The 20,455-nt window shown below is 38.3% G+C and overlaps 2 protein-coding genes across 2 annotated transcripts; both read left to right on the top strand.

Moving 5' to 3' along the window:
• The first annotated feature begins 1,490 nt into the window (after positions 1-1,490).
• htr3b (5-hydroxytryptamine (serotonin) receptor 3B) lies at positions 1,491-10,986 on the top strand. Its single transcript, XM_030438588.1, has 9 exons — positions 1,491-1,615; positions 2,496-2,659; positions 2,880-2,924; positions 3,215-3,324; positions 4,192-4,361; positions 5,771-5,928; positions 7,229-7,439; positions 8,333-8,542; positions 9,264-10,986. The coding sequence occupies exons 1-9, from the start codon at positions 1,582-1,584 to the stop codon at positions 9,527-9,529; spliced, it is 1,368 nt and encodes a 455-aa protein (XP_030294448.1). The 5' UTR covers positions 1,491-1,581; the 3' UTR covers positions 9,530-10,986.
• A 1,749-nt stretch (positions 10,987-12,735) lies between these two features.
• Positions 12,736-19,602, top strand: htr3a (5-hydroxytryptamine (serotonin) receptor 3A). Its single transcript, XM_030437312.1, has 9 exons — positions 12,736-12,926; positions 13,680-13,843; positions 14,252-14,296; positions 14,613-14,722; positions 14,852-15,021; positions 15,890-16,050; positions 16,858-17,068; positions 17,463-17,699; positions 17,880-19,602. Exons 1-9 carry the CDS (start codon positions 12,857-12,859, stop codon positions 18,194-18,196), a joined length of 1,485 nt encoding a protein of 494 aa, XP_030293172.1. The 5' UTR covers positions 12,736-12,856; the 3' UTR covers positions 18,197-19,602.
• The last annotated feature ends 853 nt before the right edge of the window (positions 19,603-20,455 follow it).

The raw sequence follows: 20,455 nt of genomic DNA, 5'->3' as shown, positions 1-20,455 counted from the left end.
GTAATCAGAAGGTTGCTGCTTTGATAGAGTAGCAGTAATAGTAGTAATAGTTGCCACAGTTGTGGCTCAGTTATCAGAAAGTCACTGCCTCGAAGCCTGTGGCTAGTAACAGTGCTACAGTATGATTTTACAGTGTGTTTCTTTGCTGTAAGGTAATTGCAGCTCCTGTTACTACAGTGTTCCCAGCAATAGAAAGTTTTTAAAAAATGTCCTTATGACAACCTATTAGAAACTTCAATAAGCATTGGCACAATCTAATAATTGATTTATTTCTTACTCTTCAGTATGTTTCATCTTGTGTCAACGAAATATTTCATGTCTCTCTTTGCTGACGAAATAAACTTTATTTGAGTTAATAGGCTCTAGTATGTATTTTTCCTGCATTGCAACATGGATTTAGATACAGATGAACTGAAGAGAAAAGGACAGGTGTTTGTTTTTCATAAAGGTAAGAGCTCCGTTTTTATTAAAGACTTGAGATTGTAGCTCTCACACTTTTCCGTCTTTAAAGTCTGTAATATTCAGTCAAGTTAAAAGAACATTTTTGCTGCATCAAGTCCTGCTTTTTTCTTTTTCGTCAACCTGTGACAGAATTAAAGTTTGTTTCAAACAATAAAATGATTAATCAGTTTAAATACATTATTTTTAATAATAGCCAATTACAGACTTTAATGCAGCATTGACAGTAACTGTTTCTTCAGACCACATACGTTTTATGCTTCAGTATGTCTTTTCTTGTGTAAACTGACATGTAAAACGTGTAACTCAAGGACTTTTCTCACAAAAAGTATTTCACAGTCGAACGAGTTTGACGTCTTAAAAAAAATGTCAATTGTTTCTTTTTTTTTCATTTTATTTACAACTCTTTAATTATTAATAGGCTTCACTCTATATTTTTCTTGCATTGCAACCTGGAGTTAAATACAGATAAACTGAAGGGAAAATGACTATTTTGAAAAAGTGTGTGCTGAAATTCAAGACAATACAGTAGCCTAAACCAGAATTGAATTTAGGCTTTTAAATCAGAAAAATATGATATGATAAAAAATAGACAGAAAAACATTTCTGTCATGGTCCTGATAGGCTTACAGCAGCATCTAAAGCTAAAAAATAGGCTACAGAACGAGGATTGATGGTTGCCATTGACTTTAGTGATGATGAGAACAAATACTTGTTTATGAAATAGTGAAAGATGCACCTAAACCGAATGAGACACTGTATAATAAGGACAGAGAAGTAAGAATGAGTTCATTGGTTAAAAACACCTTCACATAAACAAATACCTTAATGTTCATGCTCCTCTGTTATGATGCAACACACCAGCACTAAACAAACCTTGAGGGAGTTTCCTCTCCAGTCTAATTCATTATTATATGTATCACCTTACCCGGGGAGCAGAAAATCAATGCCAGCACAACCAAAATGTCTGCACTACCCTGTTCATTGCTCTGCCTCCACACCGACTACAGCTTCTCTTGAACTTATGTGATGAAACTGGGGATATTTTTGTGTTAACAGCGCAGACGTTTTGATGTGACACGTGGATAATACCTGAGCTCTGAAAGGTTGATTTTTAGCTTGATGGCTCTCATTTGGCTGATGCTGTTAGTCTCAGGTAAGATGCTCTTTTTGGCTAACGAGATCACAGGACAATTGTATTTGCTAAGTAGTATGAAGTATTTATTTGTGAAATAACTGCGGGAGCTTGTTCCAACAATATCTGCTTTGAGAATTTTCCCGTTAAAATTGAGGTACTGTACCTGAGTTTTCAGATATTCTAAACATTATTGTTTGGACTTTGGAGTGACAGCTCTATGACTTATTGCTTTACTCATTTTATTCATATTATATCAATGACCACTCTCTTACAGTTTTTTTATTCAAACTGTAGGCATACTTCATGACAAAAGGACCTGTAATAATGAATGCTATGGCAAAGAAAAACAGTTATTGTGACCTTCATGTTCATTGGTGGTTATAAAGCACCACACCCGTAATACAAGCAAAAACATTCATATAATGGTGTAAAATGCTTTAGGACTGTAAAGTCATTGAAAGCACACATCTAATTTTACGATAAACATATCCAACCTGATTCATAGATACAGCTATGGCTCAAGAGGTAGAGTGATATGAAAAGTAATCAAAGGGTTGCTGGTTAAATTCCCGACTCTCCCAGCTAGCAGCAGCAGTAGCAGATTCACAGCAAGCGGTAGTAGATATGGCTATGGCTCAGTAATCAGAAGATTATTGATTCGATTCCCGGCTATAGTAGCAGTAGTTAGTGGTCAGAAGATAAAGTAGTTTGTCAACGAATCAGAAGGTCGCTGATTGAATTCCCTGCATCCAGTGCTATTAGTAGCAGCTGTGGATCATTAAGTAATTGGAACGTTGCTGGTTCAATTCTCAGCTTGTAGAAGTAGATTTGGCTGTAGCTCAGAAGGTACAGTGGACTTCAACATATGTTGAATTCTTTATCCGCCTTTGCCTTTTAGCGCATCTAGCTGAATGTGTGCCAGAGAAGCCAAAGAGATCAGCTCTGAACCAGCTGACCAGGACCCTCCTCAGGAAGTACGACTGTGGAGTTCGACCTGTTCACAACTGGACCAGTCTCACCAAGGTCTACATAGACCTCATACTACAGTCTGTCCTGGATGTGGTATGTGAACTCTTACCGTTCTGTGCTATGATCTCACTGCTGCTAAAGTACAGTTACAGATTCCAGTTTTCATCATGTTTTTGCATTTTGACATTTATGCATCACTGTTTTGTCAGTATGCTCTGCTGAAAATTGTCCTGTACCACAATGAGCACATCAAGGGAAGTTCCTGAGACCTAATAAAAACAAACTTCTCATAAAGAGTTTTTCCTTTCCGCAGGATGGAAAGACCCAGAGCATAACTACGAGTATTTGGTACAGGCAGGTAGGTGGTCTCACAAGCAGAACAAGCATTTTCCCCTCCAATTATCCAATTATCAATGTGTGACATGGCTCATATTCACACTGTCAGCTTTTAACACCTTATGCAATACAAAACGCATTGTTTCTTCACAAATGCTGCAAGTCATTTATCAGTAACACTCATCTGACAGGGTATGTGAATTGATTTGAACACATTTTGAATACACAGCAGTTAAGTCAATAAAAAAAACATGGTTACTTTTTGGTTTAAAATCATACTATTTTGCAACAACCTTCCTCCTCTGTTTTCAGATCTGGACAGATGAGTTCCTGGTTTGGGACCCGGAAGAGTTTGACGGAATTAACGAGATCTCACTGTCGTCTGACGCCATCTGGATACCTGATGTTATCGTTAGTGAATTGTGAGAAATTACTGATAGAATGTCTTCAAAACTGTTTGATCTACACTGTCTATTACTGCCACCAGGGTCTAAAACAGTGCTTTCCATTGACTTCCACTGTTTTCAGTTTAACTTTGAAAATCAATTTGAAGAGACTTTGGACCAGTCCTGTTTTCCACAATAAGCCCTAAGCACCACCCTTACATTTGAGCAAATATAAGAAATTTGAGAGAGAGAATCAAAGACGACAGCAGGCCTTTTTGTTTAAAGAGCATGCAAAAGTCCAAATGCGTTTTGGGGAGTTTAAATGTTTTCAGTACTCATATAATCATATACTGTCTCTGCTGTCTAAAAAAAATACCCTCTATGTATATTCCCAAAAGATTTGTACATAAAAGTCACTTAGAGTTGAACCGTTCCCAATACAAAAACACCAACCTTAACTTAACTTAACTGTAAGCCAAAACAGTTTGTTCAGCAACAAACAACAGTAAATGCAAAATAGGTCATACATAACCGGCCTGCTAACTAGAGATATCTTGTGAATCCATGAATCAATTCACTGCCAGCTGATAAATAAAAGCCCAGAGGGTTGCCTGTAAAAACACCATTAAAAGATATTCAGCAGTATTGTTACATAATGTTGTCTACCCCATGTTTTTATGATTGGTGTTGCAACTGCCCCACGGTGATAACTGAACACTAAATTTGAATTCCACAGAGACCGCTTGCTGTAAACATGAATATTCCCTAACACTTTGACCACCAAAAGGCCACTACAGTTATTTAAGGAGGTCATACTGACATACATGTGTGCCTGACCGGTCTCATATTCTGCCCCGTTGTCCATATCTCACCTTTCCTCCCCTGTCGTTCACATATTCACAGTGTGAATGAGGGGAAGTCCGCACCGATCCCCTACGTGTACGTCAACTCCTCTGGTTCTGTGAAGAACTACCGGCCCATGCAGGTGGTGGTGGCCTGCAGCCTGGAGATGTACGCCTTTCCATTTGACAAGCAGAACTGCAGTCTTACTTTCCGCAGCTGGCTTCACTCAGGTGTGTTCAAGGCCTGTGATGTGCTGGTCTGTTGGCTCATTGAATTCCGGTTAAACACCTTTATATTTACAGGACAGGAGTTTTTACACCTGCAGTACCAAACCTTAACACTAGTGCAAGGTCATCAGCTTACACATTTCTCCATCAGCTAATTTGCTAGTTTTCTCAGTGTTACAATCAACAGGTACCACAAGGGGCATAGCGGTGAGGCTGCAATCGTACTTGCAATTTTGTCCAGTTTTGGTCAATTTTTGCAATCTTTCCTGCAAATGTGAGCAATCACCATAGTTTCATAAATCATAGTACTCTGACATCTAACACTTATCAACAAATATTAATGTTTAAGATTGTGGTGAAACAAGGTTCCTACACAAGAGACGAGCCATGATTGAATAGTTTCTTTGGGTCAGGAAGATCCAAAAAGCGCTTCCTTCCAATACTTTCTTTCTTATTTTCTCTAGAGACGAAAAAGAGACTTTGCTGTCCCGCAATTCCTTACGACGCTGATTTACAAGTAGTGGGATTTTCCTAAGTTCTTGTGAATTCTCATTCACATTTTTCCTTGACCTCATTCCATCGAGATCAAGGAAAGGTGTTAAGGATAAGACAGAAGACTTTTGACTGATGTTTTTCAGTCAATAATATTTTACCAAATTCAGTCAGCATCGACTGGGAAGGGGTCAAAATTCATTTACGAGGACTCAGCGGACTGCCGGAGAAAATAAGGAGGCCATTCATGTCTGACACCAGAGACCATCTTTGAACAGAGACAGGGGTTACAATTAGGGCAACAATTAACATTATCGATTAATCTGCCAATTACATGCCTGGTTACCTGACTAATTATTTTGTCTATAAACAATCAGTTTTCTTAAGCTCATGGTTTCCAAATAATTTCCCACCAAAGAGTTCAAACCAAAAGAATTTACTTGCAAATACCTCAAAGGTAAGCAACAAATATTTAATTTACAATTACTAAAATGTTATAAATCAATTATTATAATAGTTAACGAAAGCTAAAACCCCCTCCATATATGACTACCTGTTACCTGTTAACTGAGGCAACTCCTTCCACTGATAGACAGTAAGATGTGGTTGAAAGCTCAGAAAAAGCTAGTAAGTGAACCTTGAGTTGAGCTTATTTTGCCACGCATCAGCAGTGGCTGTTGCTGTCTGACACAGCTGCAAGAAGAATTAAATACTATTTTAGATTCAGCTTGTTTGCACGTCTTTGGACAATGTTAAAAACCCGAAGTAGCTGGATGAAATCTATGAATCCCCCAAACGCCTCTTACCGTGAAGCAAAAGTGGTGAACATTATCAAAAGTGGCAGCAGATTTTTACTGCTTTTCTTTATTGTTTTTCCACCCGCCGTCTCTTTTTCCCTGTCATTATCTCTCCCTCTGCAGTGAAGGAAATAGACCTGGCTCTGTGGAGGAGCGCGGAGGCCATTGCTAATGATAAGAGGGAGTTCATGAATGATGGAGAATGGGAACTGTTGTCCATTCCCTCCCGCTACTGGCAAATCCACCAAGACAACATTGAATATGCCCACATCCAGTTCAACGTATGTGCCTTATTGTCTCAATCTTATGCATGTATCACATTCATCGCAAAAGGAATGATTTAGATATGAATGTTAAGGTGAAGAAGAAAAAGACAGATACTTCCACTGCAGCTAATTCTTATATAATGGTGTCTAATGGTGTAATACTGTGGATGTGTAACAGCTCTGTAACAAGTGAGCCAGTGACTGCACTCTGATGGCTGTGATTGCTTATCGATGGCGAGCTTTAAACTGTAGCCCTCTGTGGGCTAGTCCCCCCCTCCCCGCTGAGCGGTGGAATTGTAAAGTGTAAAGCAATTGGCCGCGACCTTCATGGATCGGGCTAGTGAGCTAATGCCAAATGATGAGACTGAGGCTGTTTCTGGCAAGTAAAGAGACAGATAGAGAGGGAGGCTGATAGACAGGGGAGGGTGAGCAACCATAATGAGACTGTCTCAGTGGCTGCCTGATCAATGGACTTCTTGTTAGTGGCGAGGAAAATGGCCCCATAGCCCATTGCAGGTGGAGAGCAGGGAGGGCTGCTATTTATTCAGCTCAAAGAGCGGAGGCACTTTGGTAATGGAGCATTTCATGGCTCACTGGGATATTGTTACGCTGGGGCAATTTTGTTGCTAAAGGTAAAACTATGTCCTATGAAAAGAGCTTCTGATGGAAAATGCTTTTGTTCATTTCCAGTTCTGAGATAAAATTGATTTTAACAAAATCTAAGGGGAGTCTGTAGTAAGCAAAGGTTATGAAACGACAGCTACAACACAATAGAACTTAACGTTTTTATGGTTCAACAAATACTTTCCAGACAGGGGGTCACGACATAAATCCAAGAAGTCACAACTCACAATATAATTAACATTTTATGGACATAAAAAAAAAAAACTTGCTTTGTCAATACAAATTATTTGTACTTTTTTCTTTCTTTCATCATTTTATGTAAGCCAATCTGGGCATTTGGAGGTGTAAATCTTTTGTGAGAACAAAATAACATTTCACAGCAGAGATTTTTTGCATTGTCATAGTAAGAAAAAACTCTTTTCTGTTCAAGCGTCCAAGTAAGACTCGTGACAGTGAGCCAGCATGTGCAAAACCAGGACCTTGAAACTGAAGCAACAAAATGGAATAAAGCTATCGATAATTCACCCGCGTGCTTTTCCTTCAGCAACAGGTCAAAATAAAACAAATCTATCTTCATGGTCAAACACTATTATAGGAGACGTGTGTCAGGACGTGTGGATGAATAAACAAGTGACATTATTCTCGCCAGTACCCATCAGATTTCAGCTCCCTGTCCTCATCTTTCATTCAGGTGTTGATCCGCCGGCGCCCCCTGCTGTACGTGGTGGGACTCCTCATCCCCAGCATCTTCCTCATGCTGGTAGATGTGATCAGCTTCTACCTGCCATTGAACAGCGGTACACGCATTGGCTTTAAGATCAGCATACTGCTGGGCTACACCGTCTTCAGAGTCAACATGACAGATGAACTGCCTTCCTCTGCAGTCAGCACTCCACTCATAGGTTGTTTAGATAGTGTCGTGGTTGTTTTTAACCACTCTACAATTTTGTGTTGTTTTAGCCTCGGTTTTGCCCTTTTTCATTTTTCTGTCATTGTGTTTTTGGCTGTTTGTACAAAATAGAACTCCTAAGACAATAATCAGTTTTGTTGTTTATAACGTTTTTGCAGCCACAAAAAAACCCCCCATTGTTCTCACATAAAAAATTCCAAAACACACTGTCTTGGAGCTTGAAGACCACAAACCAGAATTCCTTAACAGGGACATTATTAAATTGTAAGTATTACGTTTGACAGCCTGGCACCTGTCTGTGGTGTTGAAAAGTGGATGAAATAGAAGTGGCACCTCCTCTCAGAAGCAGATTTACTGAATGCTCGGAGTATATTAGCAGATTAAAAAAAACAAAAACATGAATCTTCTTTTGGAGAATGTGTATTACCAGAGTTGACACAGGCAAGTTAAAAACACGATATCTCAATCGGCAGCAGCAGAAGAACCTTCTAATTGATTTAGGATGATAAATTGATTTTTTACATAAAAACACATTGTATTTGTTGTTTTTAAGTAATAAAGCCAACTGAAATGCACAAATCAGTTCAATTAAAATCAAAACCAACACTCCTAATAAGGGCAGTATTGCAATGCGATTGTAATTCAAATTAATAACACCATAAGTGTTTTCAGAAACGAAGTACACTCAAATTACTCACAGACATTTTAACCTGTTAACACCTTAATTATATTATAAAGCTTCATCATCACAAAATCAAAATCAGCACAAGGTTATTTTATTAATAAATACACAAAAGAAACATTCAGGAATCCTGAATCCTCCACCGTGTGCAAAAACATCTTCACAACGGTAAAGCTTTTCCCTTTTCTCCATCTCCATTCAAGGTGTGTTCTTCGCGGTGTGCATGGCCATGCTGATGCTCAGCCTGATCAAGTCTATACTGGTGGTGAAGCTGCTCTGCCACAGTGAGAAAGAGGTCAAGCAAATGTCAATATCTGCCTGCCTGCTGGACAAGTATGGCTCTGCTGGTCACAACTTCAGTGAGAGCGCTTTGACCTCCATCAAAACCCTTGACTGCATCAACCCATCCGGAGGTAAGCTGCCAAGTCAAAGACAGATTTTGCAAAAGTCCTGCTGACAGTCGATACCAGAGTGTGTTGTTGCTTTATGCCTCTGTTTGCCACTAACAGGCCCCTGGTCTTAAGGAAGCCAAGGCACTTTTTGTCTGCGCAAGAAAGTTTCAGTTTCAGTAACCCTGTGAACGTTCTGTTGTTGTTCTTGCTTCGAAATCCCCTTTTCCAACTAGAAATAACTTCTGATGAATGGAGATTGATTAATTAAAACACCCATTGACCCTGACAGCTGCTTAACGCTTCCAAAGTCTTGAATTGTTTGATCACATGAATCTGTGCAGCCACAGTCCTGTGTTTCACTTTATGAAATCATCTTAAGGCTAAGACGATGGTAAAACTCCTGTTATCCGTCAGCTTGTGGGAACCTTTGTTTTAACAAAAGCACTTACAAGAAACCCTTAAGATAGAGCTTCAAAGTCTTGGGAGCAGCTGGCTATTCAATTTTGTTTCATCTCTGAAAAATTCCCTGTGAAAGTTTTCTATTAATGATTAAAGAGGGGGAAGAGCTGTTTTATGCCTGCTGGGATGAAACCGTCTGTACAGAAGTGTCTGGAGGAAATGGAGCCTTTTTTGAAAGAATCACAATACTGGTGTCAGGAATCTTAATCATCATCACATTTGTTCAGAGAAACAGCGTAAATCTATAAATTGTTCACATTTTAAGCCTTTGTTCTTCTCACAGATTATGAACTGGAGCCCTCTCTGGAGGAGGATCTGCTGTCACTGAATGAGATCCAGGAGGCTCCCTCTGGGCTGGAGTGGCTTCTCCAAGAACTGGCCTTCCTGCGCCTGGCTTTATCCCAGGATGACACTGAGTCTTCAGCTCAGGATGAATGGCTGGCCCTCTGCTCTAAGCTCGACATCTTCTTGTTCCGCTTCTACCTGTTTGTTCTGGTCTTGTATGCCGGTACTCTGCTGTCACTCTGGGCCAGATGGAGCTTTGCCTGACCACACAATTAGAGACATAATGATTTTTCCAATATTGTGAGTGAAAGCTTTTCCTACTTGTTGTATTTAACAAATATACATATGCATACTGCCTAGAAAGTGGAATTAAATATATGTATTATGGATTGACCGATCAGTGCTGAAACAGATAAATAGTAATCAAGGAAACTGATAGTCGATATTTGGAAGCTATGTACATTTGCAGTAACATAAAAATCTTAGTGTCAAATTTTTGAATAACCTGTGATGGTATATAACATACTGCAATTTACGTTGCTGCTGTACTGTATTTTTTAAAAATGTACCATTTTCTGTGACTTTAGTCCTCTTATTGGCCTGGACGATTATTATCTTTTTGACTGTAGTCACCACTCAGTGTACTTAATGTACGGCCACAACACTATCCTATTGGTTATGTGTCACAAGTGATAGCCTATCAATGCTGAATTGCAAATCAGACACAAAAATCACAGAAAATGATAATCGGGAAGCTGCTCAATATCAGCCCCAATAATCAGTCTCTCTCATTCTAATGTATATATACTGTATACTGAACTTCAAAAAGTGGTCATGTTTTTTTCCCCAAAAAGTCAAAATTAAATAGAATAGAATGCAGGATCTACTTTATATTGTGTGCCAATGTGTTAACCAAAGCTTTTAAAGATGTCATTACAAATTGCTCCTTAAGCGTGTACTTATGCTTATGTTTTATCATTCATTATAACTGTTTAATCACCAAAGTTGTTGCCGCGATCAGATGAGTCACTGAAGCTTCAGTATTATCTGGCTAAGCTCATCTTTATCTATATCTCTGTGTCTTATCTCTTAGTTTATCGAGTCAATAAGTTGGATGAGTTGTTTACAACCGACACAAATGATCGCCAAAACTGCAAAAATAAAATCCGAGTCGTCTGAATCTAGACTTATCCTTTAAATATTCTGTTCTCATAACCTCCATACACTGCACCGCCACTGTACAATGCAACATCCTAGTTTGTTTGACTGAGACATCGTTGCATCGGGTCTATAATGTTTTCCCGACAGTGAAGATTTACTCAGAGATGTTGTATAATAAAGCGGCTCTCTGGAGAAAATCCTCAGTGCCAGTCTGATGTTATGATATTGTATTCATACTTTAATCTCCGTCCCACTGCCACAAAATAGATCAATAAAACCCACTCACAGCTCGGCTGCAGTGTCTCCATTCCCTGTTGGCTTCCTAATAGTCATGATAAGAATATCAAAAGTGCGTCATAGAAAACTTGCCAGTGGAAAGATCCATATTAATGCAATTTTCACACTATCTGCACTATCTTCTTCCACTGGATCTGGTTACATGGTGTTCTGCCACAGAGCCGAAGATGAATGTTTAGTCAGTGCTTTGATACTGTCTGTGTGAGGTAGTTAATGGTTGTATGTTCTGTTCAAGCTCTGTTTTCAGATTGTTGTGGAAATAAATTATATATCAAGATCAGGTTCTGTTCTCTTGGAGTAAAACAAATGTCTATAAGTTGTACTGTGAAGATAATACATTATAGAAGTGAATAAAAGCCTCAGAATCAAACCAACTTACCTATTCTATTCGGAACTCATGAAAAAAGGCCCACTATCAAAATACTATGAAAGTGTTTTTTTTTCTCTGTCTGTCAGCTTTTTTTTTTTACGTTTAAATTGGACTGAATATCAAACTTAGTTATACTGCTGCGCGCAGACTGGTTAATTTTGGCAAGTCATATCCATCATAGCTTGCTTTCTTACGCTTATGGGTGATTTTAACAGTGTTCATAAAACGACCATGCTGCCGTAATTCAATCAAATGAAAATGCAGACTGCATTCTGTTAGCATGTGATCAATTTCAGAATGCAAATGCAAATCCATATACAATATATTCATTTTCTTGGTAACTAGCATGGTCAACTTAGTAGTCAGCATGAAATGTTGATATTTTACATTTCTGCAAACGAAGGATACATTTAAATGTTTACCTGTTATACTCAAGCATGAAACTACTGGGTTTTTTTCTCCCACAGCGTTTCAACATACGTACATTTAAAACTACTGGATATTTTGTATGAGACATCTGGATTTTTTTCAGCCTTGTTAGTGGCAACTGACCTAAGTAAGCCAACAACATCCTTTTCTAACCCTAACCAAGTGTTTTTTCAGCCTAAACCTCACCATAAACATCATGGCATAAAATTGAAAAATGAACATAAACAAATATGAAGTTTCAACCTATCCGTTGTTTGAAGAAACATATATTGCCAACTTTTATTCTGGCGATAGCACTGACGTGGTTATACTTACTGTTACACTGACATTTACGCTGTACAACAAAAAGTATGTGGACACATCTGGACAGCTTTGGAAGTAAGGAGCATTTTCTCAACCATTAGGAAAACATTAACTTTCAGTTTGTATCAACACTTCAAAATCAACAAATATAGAGATGCATGGTTTCCAAATGGGAATGAAAATGTGTGCTTTGTCAGGGAAGAACCTGACTGGCCTGTACATAAGCCTGCCTTAAACCCCATCCAACACATTTGTGATGAATTGGAGTTCCAACTTAAAAAAACAGATCTTATAGCCAAACATCAGTGGCTGCATCAATAATGCTTTAGTGGCTTAAATGGCAGCAAATCCATACAGCCTTCGGGAATTAAATGTTCACTGTCATATATGGGCTGAAATTTGAGGCTTCATAAACACATACTTTTAGACCATGTTGTGTACGAGTTGTAATTTTAAGTTGGGATATAATCATCTCTTTGCCAACATTTCTTTATGTTTCTGGCCCCAAATTATATTGTTCATCACGCACACAACTGGGAAATTACATTTGTTTTGATCAAATGATTTCCTTTTAAAATTAGCAGCCTTGAACATCTCAACAGAAAGTTAAGTTTTAATGGTAAATACAGTCACTGGTGAGGACATTAAATGCTGAAACTTTGCTGAAACACTACCAACATGCCTCTTACTTGTTCTAAATCACTGTTACCGGCGCTGGCGTATCACTTAATTAAACGATTACTCAGTCATGACATACGATCCGGTCACTAGCTTTTATTTCAGCCGTCTTTCATCTCCATTTATCTCAGTGAGAAACTGCTTTATTGAACTAGGAGGAGTGGCGTCAGAGTAGAGTGATGCACCCTTATGAGCTGAGTGACACTAACAAGGTTTTGATAGTGGATGAGAGCGAAGTGATGGATATAGTGGATGGTCATGGAGGGTATGGGTGTCAGGCATCCAGAGGCCTTTCATCAGAACGGCCAGCGGACCTCAACAGCAGGAGAAGAAAACACAGGTGAACTGACACGATGAGACTCTCATCAGCTGGGACAGCACTCATTTTCCTTCTTATTCAAGGAGCATCAAGAGCCTGCACAGGTACAGCAGCTTCTGTTCTATACCCAAATTTTTATGTTGTTAAATATTAAAAGGACAGAATCCCTTTACTCTTGTACCAGAAGAATTAAGTCTGGGACGTAAATGCTTACAAACTTTCAATTTATGGTTTACTAGACAAATTACTTTAGTCAAGCCTGTAGGAATTAGAGACACAGTTGCTCTAAAAATACAGTATGTCGCTTCAAAGCAGAGTTGTTTTTTTGTACGATTTGTACACTCGCATTTGAGGACGTTTGAATTAAAAAGACCAAGGATGTTCATATCAGCTTGGTAAAAATGAAAAACAAACAATTGTGATTAAATGAAATTGATCCTTAATTGAATTGGCATACGACCAGTATAAAAGTTATCTTGCTTGAACGTAAGTGACATAACACATTTCATACTCAACATTTTACAGTTTAAAAATGAATTATTTGATTTGATGATTTTTATCCCTTCCTTTTCCTGCCTTTTAGGTTCAGTTAAAGCGTGAACAATATTCATTAGAAATGTTATTTTAGTTTATTTTTTACAACTACGTTAACCACCATTTACAGATAGATGCATTTTCAATCAGACAGATCTTATCAAAATAAATTATTAATTTCAGTACAGTTAGAAAAAAACTTGTGCTGTATTGCTTTTTGAAAATGTGCACTTTTTACTGAATATTAAAGATAAAAATTTAATTTTTTCTTGACTTCTTCATGTCACTGCACATAAACAGATAAATATATTATGCATTTTCAGTGAAGAAACCGGGCGGCAGCTCGGGAAGATTTGCCAATGCCACATTAGTGCGGCTATCTGAGTTTTTGAGTGGCGGTTACAAGAAGGGAGTGAGACCCGTGAAAGACTGGAGGACGTCCACTATAGTGGCCATTGACCTAATGGTTTATTCCATCCTCAATGTGGTGAGTTATGATGCACAAATGAAAAAGTCCAGTCATGACTCCTTTAACAATTACTTTATTTTCAGTATATCACCTGTGTATTATGTACAAAACACACAAACTTATGCAAATGGAACTTAAAATTACATGGTTATATATGATTTGCTATGCTTTCAATTAACCTGCCCAGGCTATTTGTAGATAAATGTACCTGTGCGAAGGATCCACAAATGAATGTATGTAATCGCTCATTTGCTAGGCACAGTGTAAAAGACATTTTTTAAATGTGTTTTTGAGTTATCAAAGATGTTGATATATGATTGTGTTTGTGTAATGAACATAATATAAAATCAATTTATAAATCACAACATAATAAATAGACAAGCATTCTGTCTGAACACCCTGATGTCTCCTTGTATTCCCCATCAGGATGAGAAGAACCAGGTTTTGACAACATATGTGTGGTACAGACAGGTAAGAGACAAATTAACATGTCATACGTTATTTATTATAGATACTTCATGTGGAATAAAGCTATTTTGATTGACTGCATTATTTCACTATCAAATACCCATTAAATCAATTTGTCTTGCCTATAATAGCAAACTTAGAATGATTGGTGATTCCATTTTGTGTATTTTATTCTATATATTTTGATAATAACATGTGTTTAACGTTATTAAGACACTAATGCTGTATGTGTTCACAACAAAAACAGATTATTAATTATATGTATCATATTTACATGTTGTTTTACTCATGTAACTCCTTCCATTCTTGAATAATTTAGTCTTGGACGGATGAATTCCTGGTTTGGAACCCAGAAGACTTTGATGAGGTCAAACAGGTTTCTATACCTACAGCTAATGTGTGGGTGCCCGACATCCTCATCAATGAGTTGTAAGAACTGCTGCTGTAACTTCAAACCATTCTTTCTACGACTTCTTTTTTCCCCCACCAGAGCTGGCAGCAGCTGGTTTTTGCTCCTTTAAAAATATCATTGTTGTCATTTTTGCCTCTGACCTGCAGTGTAGATGTGGGGAAGTCTCCAGACATACCTTACGTCTATGTGACACATGACGGACTGGTGCGCAACTACAAGCCCATCCAGGTGGTCACAGCCTGCACCCTCAACATCTACAACTTCCCATTTGATGTCCAGAAATGCAGCCTCACCTTCCAGAGCTGGCTGCATACCAGTAAGACATTTTTCACTTACTTTTTCATTTACATTTCGAGTGGACTTTTTTTTTATTTCCAACATCACCTGTACAAGTTTCCATGTGTTTATTTTTTTTTACATTATTAATTTGTAGACAAGGTTTCATCCTTTGGACAAAAATACAAATTGCCATTTATGTGATTTTTGGGGTATAGACTTAGATGAAGCCACAAAGTATACAAAAAAAAAAAAAAAAAAGGAGCACAGTAAAATGATTTTTTAAACATTCACATTCACAGTTTACAGTCTGACTTTCTGGTTGAGCTTTGACTTATTGCACTTGCCGTAGCTCTGTGCGAACAATGTTGTCATAACTGATGGACAAAGTGGAGAAAACTACATTTTATTATTTTTTTGGGGGGAGGAATGCTTATAAAATGACAAAATGATGTCATAAATTGTTAGTATAACGAGGTATACAACAACTGTTGTGAATTATTTTGGTAGAAAACAAAAAAACAAAATAGCTGCGACTTTTCCATTTGACCTCTCATAACTAATTGAAGCTTATTTTCAGGATTTTTACGGTATTTACCGTTAATTCATATTAGTAACACTCCTCTCTGTGCTTTCTCAATGAATCAAATCATGTGCCATTTCACTACTCTCGTACATTTGATGTTATTCTGGCAAAATGGTGGAAAATATTCTCTGTCATTCGAAAACAACATCCAACTCTCCTCGACTCCTCTCATCAAGACTTTAGCAGAACAGCTGTTCTCTTCGGTTTATCCATGAACTCTCTCCTGCTGTGACGTGTGCTTAGAGAGCAGAGCGCTGGGTGAAAGGTAACTTGTTGCCATGACTGTTTCACACTGCTCCCATCATTGCGTTCGATCTGTTAGTTGATGACATCAACATCACCCTGATGCGAACCCCGGAGGAGCTAAAGGAGGACAAGAGTGTCTTCATGAACCAGGGAGAGTGGGAGCTGCTCCACATACTGTCCAACTACAAGATCTTCAGTGTGGACAACGATGACTATTACGCCGAGATGAAGTTCCATGTAAGTATTAAGATTTAAGATTGTAAAAAGGATTATATGGTTCAAATTTTTAAAGAGTAGTATTGCGATAATTTGGAAAAATATTGTTAAATGATTCACAACAAGTGAGAAAGACATTTTTTGCATCACAATTTTCTTTTTTAATTAAATTATTATTAAAAGCAAGATGTTGGGGAATTTGTTCGGGTCTGTACCAAACAAACTTGCTGTTTTATGTATGGAGAACAAGATTTTTTTCATCAGGGCAACTCTGCAGCACTAGAGTACTTTATTATGATACTGCTTTGTCAAATTTCACCTTAAAAAAATAATGATGAATTGCAGTATCTGCGTTTGGACTTGCATATTGCTAATATTTCATTCAACTGTGCCCCGTGCTTTGTGGATTACAGCTAATAATCTTTCCATGAGAGTAATATCCCTAAAATTATTGAACCATTCTTTTATTGATGGAGGCTCAGGGGCTGGCTCTCAACTTTTAACCCTGTAATAAGAAAATACCCCTAAGTTGTACTAAAAAGAGAATAAAAAGAGTAGACTAACTGTGGGTCCAAATAATTTCGAAGGCTATTTTTGAGAAATATGAATTTTTGACTTCTTTGTGAGAGTGAGGTGAACAGATATATTGCATAAAACTGGAAACCAAATTCTGTACTCAGTGATCCTGACAGCCAGAAATGGTGGACAGAACAGCAAGACACTCCAGTTCGGCTCTCTGTTTCCAGTCTGTATGCTAAGCTAATCTGACCCCATCTCTTTTCACAGCAGTAAAAATCCATTCTTTCCATCCATTCATCGTTTTTCCAGGTGGTGATCCGGCGGCGTCCTTTGTTCTACACTGTGAACCTGCTGCTGCCCAGTATCTTCCTGATGGTCATGGACATTGTGGGTTTCTATCTGCCACCAGACAGCGGAGAGAGGGTTTCCTTCAAGATCACTTTACTGCTGGGCTACTCTGTCTTCCTCATCATCGTATCTGATACTCTGCCTGCCACGGCCATTGGAACACCACTGATAGGTGATTTGGATCTATCACTGCTTATAAGCGGTTTGTTCAGGCAAAAGGATCATTTTCGCTTGTCTGAAAACAGTATTTTTCTCCTAATTGATGTGGAAATTAAAAAAAAAAAAAAAAAAAAACAGTAAAAAGGTTAGTAAACTATGAAGTGAGGAGAGCTCAGAACAAAATTGAGCAGCAATTACTCTGCAAGTCAAGCATGCAGGGACTGATTGTTGAGGGCATAACATGTTCTGAGAGTGCACTCAGACTCAAGCACTGATTTCAGTGTTTTTGAGGAGTGGTGACTAACCCAGTGTGCATTAAGCAATGCAATGCAAACATCCTCCACACGTGACAACAACATCATAGATCCACACCGACATTCATTTTCAACCCATTGCCATTTTTACAGGTGTATACTTTGTGGTTTGCATGGCCCTCCTGGTGATCAGCCTGACAGAGACTGTGCTGATTGTGCGTCTCGTGCACAAGCAGGACCTGCAGACCCCTGTGCCCCACTGGGTGAAGTATGTGGTGCTGGAAAGAGCTCCGGTCCTCTTCTGCATCCACAAGAAGCACCGCCTCTGCTCCAGACTGTCCTCCCAGGCCTCCGACCTGGACCACTACAAGGACAACAGCTACGGTACTGGTAAGATACATCAGTGGATTTGTGGTGTATTCGGGTTTTAAATCACACTTAATGTGACAGCAGCTTATTTCCTGACATTTAATGAATGTTGTCGGCCAAAAGAAAGGGTCATTCTCTTTATTTGTACCTACCTCAATGAAAAACTACAAAATGTACCCCTACCTTTGTCCCATCCTGCAGCCCAGTGCACCCACCACCACACCTGTGAGATAGGCCGAAGGCTCAGCCAGCATGACAGAGAAGCTGGCCTGATCAGAATGGGCCTGCCCCCAGTCCCCTCCAGGGACCCCACCCCGCCTGTCATGGACAACATCCTGCAGGAAGTGACGGCAATACGCCACTTCCTGGAGAAGAGGGACAGGGCCCGGGAAGTGGCCAAGGAGTGGCTGCAGGTCGGCTACGTGCTGGACGTGCTGCTCTTCAGAGTTTACTTGGTGGCCATGGTGGCCTACAGCATCACACTGGGCACTCTGTGGTCAGTGTGGCAGGTCGCCTGAGTGTCCTCTCTGTGCTGCGGTGGACACATGCTCTGCGGGTAGAGCAAAGAATTGAAAAAGGCCAGAATTATCGGCTCCATGCCCTGTGTAGCTCAGTGGATACATGGAGGCACTCGCATAGTAATGGAAGAGGGAACGGCTTCCTGTAGTTGGGTCTTATGTACAAAACCAACTGGATTTGCCAATATATCCCTATAGACATTATTGTTATCCTCGTTATTTTAGATTTTATGGGACAACTTTAAAGCTCCATGATGTAAATGCAATCTGAGATGCCCAGGCAGAAAGTTGCATACTGCTCTACACGCTTACAGTATGCAATTATTACTGAAAAGGATGACAGTAGTGGCAACCAACCCAACAACAATATTTTAGTTACACTCTAAAATCGCCCAACCATCTCCCATAAAACAAACAAATAATTACGAACATACATTAAATGAAATGTACAAAAAGAACAACGTCAAAAAACCTTGCAAATCATAGTGGGTAGTATTCTTTTGCAAATATAAAAACAGTTCCAGAGAAAAACAAGACAATTCTGTCTTAAGATATGTACTTAAATTATGTGAAGACAGGAACAGAGGCCCATACAAGCATAATCAATGTGCATCTGGCTCTTTTGGTGTCTTCGGAGCTCCAAAAACCAATATAGCAATCAATTACGGCTGTTTATATTGTGGTCTAGTTGTATTTGGAAAAATATTTCCTACAAATATGGAATATTGTCAGCATAAATAAATCACCTTTAAGGAACTTAAAGGTCCTTAATTTATTAAATTCTTCGAACCTGAAGATATCCAGCAGTGATGATACAGTAAAGAACACAATGTGGAATAACAGTGAGAGGTTAATGTTAGTATGATGACTGTTAACTTTCAAATTTAAATTTTGCTGTTATTGCCGCTTAGAACATCTATCTAGATATGCAAAATAAGTATTTACGTGGATTAATTGAACCAGTGTGGTAAGATCACTATACTGAGGAAAACATTTTAACTGCTTTCCATGTAATGATAAATCATATGTTTGTAAATACAATGTTGGAAACTTGTAGAGCTTAAAATACATATCAATGTAATGTTTACCTTTAATGTACAGTATGTTAGTATACAGTATACCAGATTTGTCCAGTAAAATTGAAACGTTGTGCTTTACCTTTTATTTGAATGTGTTACTGTGTCAACAAGATATGAGATTTAATTAAATACAGTTAAAGAAGAAGAATGTGTAAGAAGATATCAACAATTGCAACAATCTTTTATCCTTTATGCGGTTAATAATGTCCCTATGTGTTCAAGTATTTACCATATTTGCCTTACTTTTTATGGTAGGCCACGTGGGCCGTAACTATCGAAATGAAAAGCAAAATAAAACACAATATGAATGAATAAAACCATTGTCTAAATGAGCCAATACATTGTAAAACAATGTGAAATATGTTATTAAAAGTTAAGTTGTTGTCATGAAATGTTATTTCATCATTCTTATTTTCACAATCAAAAGCTACATACCCTGATGTGGAATATCCTGTCAGTGCGGACACTAAGTCACCCGAAGGAAACAGACTTGGAAATTGATACTTGAAAAATGCAACCATGAAATAAGAAATAGCCCGTTATTTTTTGTTTTTAAGTAGTATTTATTTGAAAGTACTTATTTCCTACTGGTTCATATGTTTTCTGTTAATTTCAGCATCTAATTCATAGTTTTATCCCACATGGATTTCCACACTATTTGAGTTTCTCACTCCAGTGTTAAAAATGGCCCCAGAACTATAGAATTAATTGGGCGTAAAGTTTATCCACAAAAGATGCATCATCCAGTCCATTGTCCATAGAATATTAAAGTAGGCACATTGTCCTTTAGACTTTTGCATTTTCTTGGTTACAAAATAAATCTGTATGGTGTATTTTTTCATGAACAAAACTGAATTACTATTGTGTGGCATCTGAAAAATTCATTTTTCTTTACATGATCACTGTCTCCAAAGTTTACTCTGCTCATAATTTACTATAAAAACTGATAATATCATATATGTGTTAACTCCTGCAGTTCACCCCAGCAGCCAGAGGATGGCACCATGCACTACAGCATGAGTTTCCCTCAACAGCAGTGATGCCACCACCAGGATAGTATCACTGAATATTACCATTTCTAATCAATACATCTGCTTTTACCTCTATTATTTAGGAAAATGATCACACAATGTGATAACTTTCATAAAACTGCCATTTTAAAAATGGACTCAAAGCCCTT

The sequence above is a fragment of the Sparus aurata genome, chromosome 13 (genome assembly GCF_900880675.1).
Source record: "Sparus aurata chromosome 13, fSpaAur1.1, whole genome shotgun sequence".
NCBI classification, from domain to species: domain Eukaryota; kingdom Metazoa; phylum Chordata; class Actinopteri; order Spariformes; family Sparidae; genus Sparus; species Sparus aurata.
The sequence above is the reverse complement of the archived record's forward strand: the minus strand, read 5'-3'. Positions and strand labels throughout refer to the sequence as shown.

What these genes read in the sequence shown, in the direction of transcription:
- htr3a (XM_030437312.1), top strand. Translation starts at nt 12,857, where the DNA reads ATGAGACTCTCATCAGCTGGGACAGCACTCATTTTCCTTCTTATTCAA. An exon ending in ACGCCGAGATGAAGTTCCAT is followed by an intron (nt 16,051 to 16,857) that starts GTAAGTATTAAG and finishes TCGTTTTTCCAG; the next exon opens with GTGGTGATCCGGCGGCGTCC. An exon ending in GGACAACAGCTACGGTACTG is followed by an intron (nt 17,700 to 17,879) that starts GTAAGATACATC and finishes CCCATCCTGCAG; the next exon opens with CCCAGTGCACCCACCACCAC.
- htr3b (XM_030438588.1), top strand. Translation starts at nt 1,582, where the DNA reads ATGGCTCTCATTTGGCTGATGCTGTTAGTCTCAG. An exon ending in CGAGTATTTGGTACAGGCAG is followed by an intron (nt 2,925 to 3,214) that starts GTAGGTGGTCTC and finishes CTCTGTTTTCAG; the next exon opens with ATCTGGACAGATGAGTTCCT. An exon ending in ATGCCCACATCCAGTTCAAC is followed by an intron (nt 5,929 to 7,228) that starts GTATGTGCCTTA and finishes TCTTTCATTCAG; the next exon opens with GTGTTGATCCGCCGGCGCCC.